Genomic DNA, 11,232 nt, shown 5'->3' on the forward strand with positions numbered 1-11,232 from the left:
GACCCCCGACATCATAACATAACAAACGGCAATCATCAAACAGCACTGCCCAATACCGACGGAACCACAGCATTGCGCACTCACCCAAGGCTCTATCGAAAGTCCGAGGTTAACCCATGCCCCTCGCTGACCCCCGCGGCTGGCGACGTCCACTCCCAACCACAACAACCCACCACCCACCCCCCACCGGCGACGAAACCTTCCTCACAGAAGCAACCCGCGATGCCACCATCCGCATCAGCGACCTCCGTCTCGGCAAACTACTGGGAAGAGGGCGGAGCAGTGAGGTGTATGAAGCGTGGTGGAGGGATACAGGGGAGAGGGTTGCGGTCAAGATGGTATGTCGCCGTTGCCTGCGTTGGTGTTTGGATGTGGAGGGCTGTGCTAATGGAGTGGGGATTAGATAGCAAAGTCGAAACTCACGACACTCCCCGCCCGCCGCGACCTCGCCAAACGCGTCGAGCTCCACCACGAATTATCCACCCACCCACATATTCTTCCACTCCACTACTCCTTCGAAGACGCGCAGAACGTCTACCTCATCCTCGACCACGCACCCGAAACCCTCGCCTCGACATCTTCCTCCTCCACCACGCTGGATATCAGCGTAATCCTCCGACACCTCGCTGAAGTTTTGGCGTATATGCACGAACAAGGCCACGTACACGGCTACTTGTGCGCCGAGAATGTAGCTCTCGTCAATGGTGATGTCCGGGTACGCCTCCGCGGAATCAGCAAAACACCAACACCCGGTACGGTGGAGGACGATGTAGAAGCGTTGGGGAGGTTGGGGTGGTGGATGTATATGGGACCTGGTCGACGGGGGTGTGTCAACCACGGCGATGCAGGGTTGCTGGAGAGGTTGTTGGAACGGATGTCGAACAACACGACGGTTAAGGGGATGTCGGCGAGGGATGTATTGAGGGATGAGTATTTCGTGCAGAAGGCGGCGCCGGTGAAGGAGACGGTGGTGATTGGTGATGAGAGGAGGAGAAAACCGACGATTTTGTCGAGTCAGTATTCGCCGCTGAGTTTGGCGTCGTCGGTCGGGAGTGGAGTCAAACGAACAACCTATGTGGAAGAACCGCATGTCAAACTCCCGCAAGCCCGTGGACGGTTCGGTGGGGTGTCGAAAAAGCACGAGGAGGTGTCTGAGCAGATACTGCCTACACCAAAGTTACCGCCGTTACCGACGGCGCTGAATCGGTCGCGTGCGGGGACGGTGAGGGGGTTGGCGGAGGATCGGATACGGGCTTGGATGCGGGAGGAGGAAGATGGTGGTGAGGATGTGTCAGAGTTGGGGAATGACTACGGGAAGGATGCACCTCTGCGTAGTAGACGGCACCAGGACGACGAGGATGAGGACGAGGATTTCTATCCTCCGTTACGCGCATCCAGATATGACGCTCCACGTCCTCGTCCCGTGGTACGAGAAGACTTCCCATCACCGCCTCAACAAGCACCGTACGACGACGCGTTTACCTCACCACCCACAGCCCCACCCAGCAAAACCGCAATGGAAATCCTCTTCCCAAAAGCCCGACCCCTTCCACCCTCCGCAATGAAAGCCAAACCAACACAATCCTTCCCCTTCGGCTCATCACCACCTGAAACATTCCCCACTAACGCTGCGCGACGATCTGTATTGAATGAGTTACGACAGGCGGAAGAGAATGCGAGGAGGAGAGAGAGGCCGAGGGTTGGGTTTGTCAGGGAGGAGTTGAAGGCGAGTAGTGGAAGTCGCGATTCGGCATTAGGGTTGAGCACGTTTATGCCGGTACAGTCCAGCGCTGCAGCTGCATTCTCTAACGAGATCATCACACCAAGACCACGAGCCAGAAGAGCTGCAGTTCAGTCTACGAGGTTTTTACCGCATACGACACCACTGCGGACGCTCTTTGCCTCGGCGAGCGCTGCGCTCACAAAGGTCGTCTCGCCGAAGAGTGAGTTCGCAACAAAATACCGATTCCAGACAACGGGTTTAAAGGGGTTCAAACAACACACAAAACACGGCCTCGTTGAAATCCTCGGGAACGACAAAGGCGTCATCCTCGACCTCCTCACGGATCCGGAAAATACGGTACACATCGACGCCTCAGGTACGCAAGTCTCCATCATCCCTCGTCATGGAGGCGGAATGGTCAGGTATGTCCTTGATGATTTACCCCTGAGGTATCTACCCGTGTACCGCTACGCTAGCCGCTTCGTCGGTATCGTGAGGTCGAAGAGCGTCAAGCTTGCTTTGGAGATGCCGAGGGGTCGGGGTAGACTCTTCCTGAATGGTGATTTTGAGGGGAAGATAAGGAGGAAGAGTGGGGAGGTTGTATATGTTCGAATCTTGGAGGGGAAAGACGTTGTGGTTGAGGATGCAGAGGATAGGGTGATGTGGAAAGGAAGCGTTGATGGGAGCGTACCAACGAAGTGGAGGGATTATCTTGATACTGTGAAGAGTTGGTGGAGGAAGAGTAAGGAAATGCAGGAGGAAGAGGAACCTGAGTCCGACGAAGAAGATGACGGTGATGAAGATACTGGTGAAGAGCGCGACATGGATGCTGCGGATTCTACTGCGCGATTCGTGGATGGAATTGGGTGGTGCGCCAAACTTGGAAGGAAGTGGAGTATGTTGTTCGAGGATGGAGTACGGATAGATATCACGCCGCCAGGTCGAGGAGGTGAAGACACGAAGGTTTTGGTGGTCGATGGTGGTGTTAGGAGGGAGTCGGTGGTGAAGAGCGGGCTAGAGTTGCCGGAGTGTGTTAGGGAGCGGTTGGGCAGGTTTGATGGGTTGGTTATGGTATGACCGGACGGTTACAGGCGTTTTCACATATATCAATGCTATACCTTATCGGATACATCTAGAGAACTACATCGTGATTTCTCTCACGGATTATACGAGGCCTCCTTAGCTCCCGCAACCGACCTCCCCACAATTTCCAAGACCGTGCTTACCCTGGATACTATAATATATCTTAACGTCCTTAGTAGTCACTCAACAGCCCAGCAACCTTGCACGCAAGCTCATCCGCCTCACTCCTGGTTCCAGCCTCAGCATACACACGGACCGCATCCTCCGTTCCAGAGGCACGGACAAAGGCACGACCACCCTTGTACTTGGCGACAAGGGCATCGACACGATCTTGGATGCCGGCGGGAGAGACGAGTCTTCGCTCAGCGTCGGTGGTGGTGAAGGCATGTCTATCCTTGACAACAACACGGACGAGTCGGTTTGGGAGGTCGGTGTAAGCACCATCCCATTCCTTGGGTCCCCAGCCCTTGTGCGCGAGGATCGCCTCGACCATGAGGAGATCGGAAAGAGCATCACCGACAGTCTGGTTGATCAAATCGGACAACGCGCGCAAGCTCTGCAACGCTGTGTGCTGAGCAGGACTCTGAGGTTTAGCAGCCTCGATGATGCTGAGAGAAGTGGGGGAGAAAAGGACGGTGCCATGTCCGTTTGCCTCAAAGTAGACACCGACATCGTAGCGCTGGGCAGCGTGGTGGAGGTGCTTGACACCAGTAGGTGTGCAGGTCACAGGGACACCGAGAACCTTTTGCAAGTAAACCGTAGATGCACCATTCGCATAAGCGGTCTGCACAACACCGACCTTGATCTCCTCTTCCAGACCTGCGGACTTGACGAGATCCTGGATGAACATGGCGGCGAGTGAAGCGATCTTGTCACCGTCGAGGAGGTGAAAGGTGGAGTCTTGGTCAAGGTAGTAGTAGACAACTCGGTCGGCGTCACCATCGAGGGAGGCACAGCGGTCCTGAGGGGCGATGTGAGAACCGGGGGGCAGCTTCTGGTTGGTCTTGACAAAGTCGGCACCGCACTGGGAGTTGAGCTTTGATGGGGTTTCGATGTCGTCGTTGATGATTCGTACGTCCAAGATGTCCTCGCCGACAATCCTTCTCAAGTTTCTCAACTTCGGTGCACCGACACCGTTCGCGCAATCCACAAACACGGCGCTAGGACGGGTCTTTCCGTCCATCAGGGTCCTGAAGGCCTTACCCAACTTCTCGTAGTAACCCAGCTCGGTAGGAGCACCGTATTCAGCCGGAGTACCAGCGGTGTTGATGCAGCGGACAAGGTAGTGAAGCTGAGGAGTGGTCAAGATCTCATAGTCCTTATACTCAGAGCTCATGGCGGTAAGACCAGCCTGGAGTGCGGCAACGAGACTGGGACCAGAGGATCGAGTGTCCTTGGCAAAGATCACGTTGGCCTTGATGCCCATGTCGGTCTTGGTGGTCGCAACAACCTTCTTCAAGGCTTCGACAAGCTCAGTGTCGGTTTGGGCATTGGCGAGGAGAGTAGCATATGCTTCCCAGCTTCCCTCCAACATCTCGCCCTGGGGATCAACGAGCTTGACACCATTGTCCTCCTCGGGGTTGTGAGAAGCAGTGATCATCACACCGATTGTCTGGCCATTCAGCTTCTTGGAGCGGACAGCAGCGAGCAGTCCAACGCGGAAAACAACTGAGGCGAGGAGGTTGGCCTTGAGACGGAAACCAGCGGTACCATAACCGTAGATGAGACCCTGAGGCTTAGCAAAGCCGGAGGAAGCCTCAGCGACGGCAGTATAGATGTTGTCGAAGGTGGACATTGTTGATCTGATCCGTTGTCCTTGTTGGTGATTCGAGGGAGTCTCGTATACGACGTGAATCGTACGTGCGGTTGCCCTGACCCCGGACCGAGCTGCTGCGCCACACTCCTCCTCAAATCCCTACGAGACGTAAACACCTAAACCCTTACGACTCTACGAAGATGGCTCGTGGAAGGTCGAAAGCGACAGTATCCTGATCCTCTCAACATAGGGCATCCCCTCGTGCCACCAGGCCTCTGCCTCGATTTACCGTAGGCGTCCGCAACCTTAACCCCTTGTAATCAGCCACCATGACGCTCGGGCCGCAAGTTCGGGGTATGCCATTACACGTCAACAAGATGCCGCAGAAGAATACCGTTACTGCACAGCCTTCCGCAGTCGTGTCGCCAGATCAATCGCCGCAAGTTCCGCCGGCAGATCAGGATCACGGCGAGTCTCAACCGGTTCAACTCGCGACCTTGGGGTATGGGCATAGTCCGTTGAGCGTGTTTCGGTGTTGCGCACCGTTTGAGTGGTGTTTTGGAAATTGGTAAGCGGGGTAAAAGTCTCGGGTAGCAGACGAGATTGATATCCCTCTTACAGGCCACCATTGTGTTGGACCAGGCATTGCTCGTCATGATCACGGGAACACAGGCACTCTCTAATCTGCGATCCTAGAAACCAAGAACAATAAGATTAGGACACACATTATTATACCCACAATACCATATACCTCACTACACGGCGTATGCTGGGCGGTAAGACTTCTCCTACAATGTACAGTATGCATAATGGCAATGAGCGCGCACGAGTCTATACAGTCGAAGAAGGACACTCAAGAACATGACAATAGGTACAGAAAGCATGGTGAAAAGCGTTCGAGTCTGGTGCAATGCGGTGCCATTGAGCAGAGACCATGAAGCATGGGAAATCAAAAAAGCGAAAACGAATCCCTCGAACCGGAGTCGAGCCGGTGACCTTCGCTTGACGATGTTACCATTACAGAGCGACGTGATGAACCAACTACACCATCGAGGGGTTACATGTGATGTTTTCCTGCTGGGTAAAGTATGTAATGCGTTGTGTGAGTTTTAACGATTCCCACGACCATGAACTACCTTTTACTCGTATCAGACGGCGATCTGCTGATAAACTATAATGTTGCTGGCGGTCCAACTCGTGAGTGAGGTGTATCCAAGAAGACAGGTGTGTTGATGTTATCTCAGGTGAATAAAGCCGGTTATATCACAACTAACCTACTTAGCTATAGTCCGCTGAAGTCGGACCCATAGAATCAGTAATGCTGTGTTGCTTCACTGCTCGGACAGGATCGAGTAAGGATGCACCCTCAAGACCGGGTGTCCAGAATATACCAGACGTTGAGACTGGTCACTTACTCAGGTAACTATGCATTTTCAGACTGTTTGGGTTCAGACATTGGTAGCGTGCAAATACCGAACTTGTTTGAGCGTTCAAATGTTTATCCTGATGATCAAGGCCCCAGCCCGTACATGTACAAGAAACCGAACAGCACCAACAGACTGTCTACGCTTCGGAAGCTCTCTTCAAGTGGGACTGCTTATCAAGGCCTGTCATCGGTCAAGTATTGCATGGTATGCGTGTACGTACATGTACCTAACAGTCAATCCCATCATAAGGCAGCCAACCTTACTTCACGTCATACAGATAGCCAAGCGCTTTTGATATCTGCACTTAACGACTCTTCCCATCCCTTCTCAAACTCCTCCAATACCTCCGCCTCCTCCATCCCAGCCCGTAACGCTTCAAACTCCCTGTCCAACTCCATCACCGTAATCTCAACCCTCAATAGTTCCTTCATCCCCTCAACAACATCTCTCAACCTCCCAGGTCCAGTTTGTACCCTCCCCAACCCCTGTTTCGCATGTCGTAGTCTGCTGATTCCGGCTTCGCGTGGTGCGGCGAGGACGCGTTCGGCGCGGCGGATGGCGTCTGCGATTTCGACTGTTGTGCCGAGGGTGAGGACTTCCTCGAGGGATCGGATTTCTTTTTGAAAGACGTTTCCGAGCTGGCGTTTGTGGAGGGCTTGTTCCTTCTCCTGCAGCGCTTTGTATCGTTCCTTCAGGGAGGCGACGGTGGAGGGATGGTGTGCAGGTGGAAAATTCTTGATCTCGTACAGCAGTTGGTACAGCTTCGTTCTGTAATGTCTTTGTTGCCGTTCTTTCTCAATCGACGTACTCGTAAGGTCTTGCTGTGTCAAAGACGAAGCTGGTCGTCGAGGTGGAGTTTCGGGTTGAACGGCTTGGCGTCGGCTGGGCTGTAGATACCTGGCTGGGACGTACTTTCCTTCTGCCGTAACTCTGGGTGATGCAGGCGGTGGGGTTGAGATTGTTGGCGTGATTTTCCGGGGTGCCGATGTTGATGTAAGCGCCGTTCGTCGTAGGGTGGAGGACGTACCAGCCGTAGTAACTGTACGGGTTGATGATTTGATTGGAGACGGTATCGAAGTCATCCCTGCTCTTGTCCTTATTACCGGAGATGACGGCAGGGCTGATTGTGTTTTCGTGATTCTTGTTGACGACCGAAGAGTTGATGTTGAAGATGAAGTTCCCGGCGAGGACGACATGCGTGACGTGGCGAGTCGCGAAACCGTGGTCCTTGACGACGTAGACAGCGCGGGTGAGGTTGGTATCGCGGATGTTCTGGTGCTTGTGGTCATCGCTGCGCTGCCTGGTATTACTGAACCCAGACTATTCCGTGCACTCGCACTCCCCCGCGAAACTCCATTCCCACCAAGCTGAACCTCGCCGGCATCATCTCCATTACCATCAACCAAAGCAGCCTTGCTTTTCGGTTTCACGGGTGATAACTGCGGTATCCACGACGTTCTCACACTCCTAGTTGCGTCCGTCGGCCGCACAACACGCGACGAGCTCGTAACCGAAGCTGGACGCGTAGAGCCTGTACTTGCAATGCCTGACGCAGATCTTGTTGAGCCATCAGGCCTGATGGTGGTACTTGCAGCCCTTCGTGGAGGAGCGAAAGCCATCGCTGGTCGGTAAAGTTGACTTGGAGGTTTGCCGTGGTCGAGGAGCTCGTATGACTGACTGTCTACGTTACTAGAGCGATGCCATACAAAATGCCGAGATAGGCAATCATCCGGGACTGTTGAGTAACCTGGCCTTGGGCATCAGAACGTGCTGATTCGACCTTTTGGTTGAGATTTCGACATTTTGAATATTGCTCCTATAAAGTGTCACGGCGGGCATTGACAGTGCAGGCGGCCTTGCATTCATATTCTCGGCCGGCACAACACAAGCGACAACGGAGATACAATAAGAAAGATGTTCACTAAGAAATATTATTCAGAGTACCAACCTACCATAACGCTCTTCTCACTTGTCCAAACTTAGGAAGAAGTACTCATCTGCCCATTACTCTGCGGAATATACCCAACATCCCCCGCATGATAATCAAACGTCCTCGCATTCCCACGGGCAGCAAAAACCGTGATGCGTGCGAAGCCCGAGATGAAGTAGTTCCATTCGGCGGAGTTTGGGTGCCAGTGAAGTTCGCGCATGGCGCTGGGTTGGATGATCACTTCGGCCATTGCGATGGTTTTTGCGACGGGGAAGGAGTGGGAGTCAATGATTTTGACTTGGCCGCCGGCGAGGTTGGTGTAGGGGACCTGGGAGGCGTGTAAGGAAAAGCCCGGGTTGATCAAACCGTTGGGCGAGGTAGGGAGAGATGCATCGGGAGTGGTGTTAGGAACTTGTCCGGGGAAGGTGTAGAGTTCGCTCGAGGGCAAAGATTGCAAGTCAGAGATACTGACATTGGGATCCTTGGCAATTTCCTCCTTCGGCGTATGCGCCAGCCAATCCGTAACGAGGAACGTATCATCCTCATTGAAATCCCCCGAATCAAACACAAGCAAAAACTCACTCCCCTCCTCCAACGCACATGCTTTCCCGTAATGATCATCTTGTGACCCCATGATCCCCTCTGTCCTCCTCTCGCCTTTTCCCAGGATGGTCGTTTTGTACACCATTCCGCCGTCGACAACTCTTAAAAGTCATATTCGAGCTCAGATCCCACAAGTGCAACTGACGCACGTGGTACGCGTAGATTACGAGATACTTGCAGTGTGCGGTGATAGGCTAAGGAAAATCGTTGCGTTAGTGGGGGTGATCTTGGTAGGCTGATTGTATAAGGTGAGATTTGCCGAAGCGGGACGCTGAGGCCGAGGAAGTGTGGGCGTAGGTGGGAGTACTAGTCAAGGGCGGAAGTGGATCGCACGGCGAGGGATGGTCGTACGAGTACAGGATCATGGCCAAGGTCTGATGACCGTAGCTCCTTCTTACGTTTGAGATGATATTGGCTTCTTGGCAGCAGTAGTCGACAGGGCGGGGCTCCATATCAGCCAGGGCTTTAGCTGCGGAGAACATATATAGGCTGGGGAAGACGGGGATGGTGTGATGGACGGCTAGAGACCGGCCGCGAAGACCTGCCGTAGCTTGAAAGAGTCAGCTAAAGAGGAGGTCGGGGTGGAAGGCAAGATGAGCCGATGAACGTGGGTACGAACGCCATGGCGATCAAAATCGAACAATTGAGGTATATCTGGTCATAAAGGAGCCCATAACTACCCGGCCGCGGGGTACACGCCGTTATTAAAACACTTGCGGGTATGAAAACAGTACCGTATGGTAGCGTTCCGAGGGTAAAAACAGTGTCAATCAACAGGAAACCCCACAAAAAACGGTCTCGGTGAGGCTTGAACTCACAACCTCTCGATTAACAGTCGAACGCGCTAGCCAATTGCGCCACGAAACCATTGATGGTAGAAAAATGCCCTTTTTTGTTGATGACAGACATCGTCATGAAACGCCCCGCAGTCATCCCAGCATACACCCCAAACGACCAAGAACAAACAGCATACACTCACCCTGGCCATCACCAGACAAGCATTAACGATAGTCAAAGGTATACGAACGATGTCCTACACAGTCTCCACCTCAACAACCTACCTAACACCCCCAACCTCCCCCTCCCACCGCCTCTACTCAAAAACCTGGACACCCACCCCAGCTCCCCTGGCTCGTGTGCTCTTCGTCCACGGTTTCGCCGAACATATCGAGCGCTATGACCATGTTTTCCAATTATTAGCCTCTAAGGGAGTCGAGGTGGTTGCATGGGACTCGAGAGGTTTTGGGCGGAGTGCGACGGAGAAGAAGGAATGGGGTGTGACAGGGGGAAGTGAAGTCCAGATGGGGGATATACAATGGATGGTACACACCCATCGCCCGGATTTCCTATGGGGACACTCGATGGGCGGAGCCTTAGCCCTCGCATACGCAATCCAACACGGCGAAGACCCACACTGTCCGCTGAAGGGCGTTATCTCGAGCTCGCCTTTGTTACGACAAGCACCCTCCGCACGACCATGGGGAATAACACTTGCTCTCGGTTCACTCGCGGCTAAACTCCGTCCAAACCACCAAATGAAAACGAACCTCCCTCCACGCCACATGACCTCCGACCCGACCAAACAGCGCGAAATACAAGCCGACCCTTTGATGCGCGACACCGGTACCCTCCACGGTATCAGCACCATGCTCCACTTCGGTCCCTCCACTCTCTCGCGTGCACACGAGCTACGCATCCCTCTGCTCGTGTACCATGGCGATGGGGATTTAGTTACGGATTATGAGGCGAGTAGGGAGTTTGTGGAGGGCGCGACGGGTGTGAGAGGCGGCGATAAGAGTTTTGTGGGCGTGCCGGGGGGTGCGCATGAGGTGCTCAACGAGGAGGGGTGGGAAGGGGTTGTGGAGATGCTTGGAGGGTGGGTTTTGGAGAGGGTTGGGAATGATAAGATGGGAGATGGGAGTCCGAAGTTGTAGGATAAAGAGTTGGCATGATATGAAAGGTGTGCGATATAAGAGAACTCGACGGCGCATGAGCGTGCTGGGTATATTTTGATGCTATAGATGCTCACCGGTCTATATCTTCCCTCTTTCTTATTTTCTTGCACATATCGTACCCCCACCACCGCCATAATACCTCACTCAACCCTCCTCCTAATCAACCACGCATCCCTTCCCCCCTCCTTCTTCTTCTCATAATATCCCTTCACCACTTCTACAACCTCGAACCCCCTCTTCTCCCACCATTTCACACCCACTTCATTCTCCGTACTCACATGTGCCTCGACAACCTCGCATCCGAGCTCTTTGGCTTGAGTCATGGTGTGGGTTAGCATGGTGGTTCCGATAGAGAGGGAGCGGTAGGGAGGGAGAACGCCGAGGGTTGAGATGTAGAGGATTGTGGGGGTGGATTTATCGTGGGTGAGGCGGAGGGCGCCGACGGAGATGTCGTTGAAGTAGGCTGTACCACACAAACATTAACCCACTGCACACAGAAGGAGGGGAATGGGATCAAGGCGTACCAAGCTTCGCAAGCTCCCCAATCACGAGTGTCTCCTTGAAGAATTGCTCAGAGTACGGAACTGGGAAGATTACTTGGTGGAGTTTCTTGAAGGTGCCGAGGTTGTTTGGTGTAATATCATCGAGGGCGATTCGTTTTGATGGAGCCATGTTGTCTAGAGCTCTTTCTTTGCTTCTCTGATCAGGGTATCTTTCGAGGACTCGAATCGTTATTAAGGTCCACCTTTTCGCGA

General features: G+C 53.6%; 6 protein-coding genes and 2 non-coding genes across 8 annotated transcripts; 2 read left to right on the forward strand and 6 right to left on the reverse strand.

Annotated features, from left to right (window-relative positions):
* Positions 1-116: 116 nt before the first annotated feature.
* On the forward strand, positions 117-2,800 carry SAICODRAFT_26747 (uncharacterized protein; the record flags this gene model as incomplete). Its single annotated transcript, XM_019166974.1, has 2 exons — positions 117-338; positions 404-2,800. 2 exons carry the CDS (start codon positions 117-119, stop codon positions 2,798-2,800), a joined length of 2,619 nt encoding a protein of 872 aa, XP_019022422.1.
* Positions 2,801-2,978: 178 nt separating this feature from the next.
* Positions 2,979-4,601, reverse strand: SAICODRAFT_8965 (Phosphoacetylglucosamine mutase; the record flags this gene model as incomplete). The annotated part of the gene is made up of 1 exon (XM_019171644.1): positions 2,979-4,601. One exon carries the CDS (start codon positions 4,599-4,601, stop codon positions 2,979-2,981), a length of 1,623 nt encoding a protein of 540 aa, XP_019022423.1.
* Positions 4,602-5,530: 929 nt separating this feature from the next.
* SAICODRAFT_t130 lies at positions 5,531-5,618 on the reverse strand. Its single transcript has one exon. It is a non-coding gene; the product is annotated as a tRNA-Tyr (tRNA).
* Positions 5,619-6,123: 505 nt separating this feature from the next.
* Positions 6,124-7,844, reverse strand: SAICODRAFT_72605 (uncharacterized protein). The gene is made up of 3 exons (XM_019170786.1): positions 7,363-7,844; positions 6,902-7,261; positions 6,124-6,876 (listed from the first exon to the last, which is right to left on the reverse strand). The coding sequence occupies exons 1-3, from the start codon at positions 7,606-7,608 to the stop codon at positions 6,259-6,261; spliced, it is 1,224 nt and encodes a 407-aa protein (XP_019022424.1). The 5' UTR covers positions 7,609-7,844; the 3' UTR covers positions 6,124-6,258.
* Positions 7,845-8,115: 271 nt separating this feature from the next.
* Positions 8,116-8,508, reverse strand: SAICODRAFT_45067 (oxalate decarboxylase; the record flags this gene model as incomplete). Its single annotated transcript, XM_019168800.1, has 1 exon — positions 8,116-8,508. A coding segment is annotated over one exon (393 nt), but the record flags the coding sequence as incomplete, so codon positions are not given.
* An 807-nt stretch (positions 8,509-9,315) lies between these two features.
* On the reverse strand, positions 9,316-9,389 carry SAICODRAFT_t129. Its single transcript has one exon. It is a non-coding gene; the product is annotated as a tRNA-Asn (tRNA).
* Positions 9,390-9,456: 67 nt separating this feature from the next.
* SAICODRAFT_31278 (alpha/beta-hydrolase) lies at positions 9,457-10,489 on the forward strand. The gene has a single exon (XM_019167886.1). It carries the CDS (start codon positions 9,551-9,553, stop codon positions 10,454-10,456), a length of 906 nt encoding a protein of 301 aa, XP_019022426.1. The 5' UTR covers positions 9,457-9,550; the 3' UTR covers positions 10,457-10,489.
* A 128-nt stretch (positions 10,490-10,617) lies between these two features.
* On the reverse strand, positions 10,618-11,149 carry SAICODRAFT_26752 (acyl-CoA N-acyltransferase; the record flags this gene model as incomplete). Its single annotated transcript, XM_019166975.1, has 2 exons — positions 10,618-10,940; positions 11,002-11,149. 2 exons carry the CDS (start codon positions 11,147-11,149, stop codon positions 10,618-10,620), a joined length of 471 nt encoding a protein of 156 aa, XP_019022427.1.
* Positions 11,150-11,232: the final 83 nt, after the last annotated feature.

The sequence above is a fragment of the Saitoella complicata genome (genome assembly GCF_001661265.1).
Source record: "Saitoella complicata NRRL Y-17804 unplaced genomic scaffold SAICOscaffold_20, whole genome shotgun sequence".
Classification (NCBI taxonomy): Eukaryota; Fungi; Ascomycota; class Saitoellomycetes; order Saitoellales; family Saitoellaceae; genus Saitoella; species Saitoella complicata.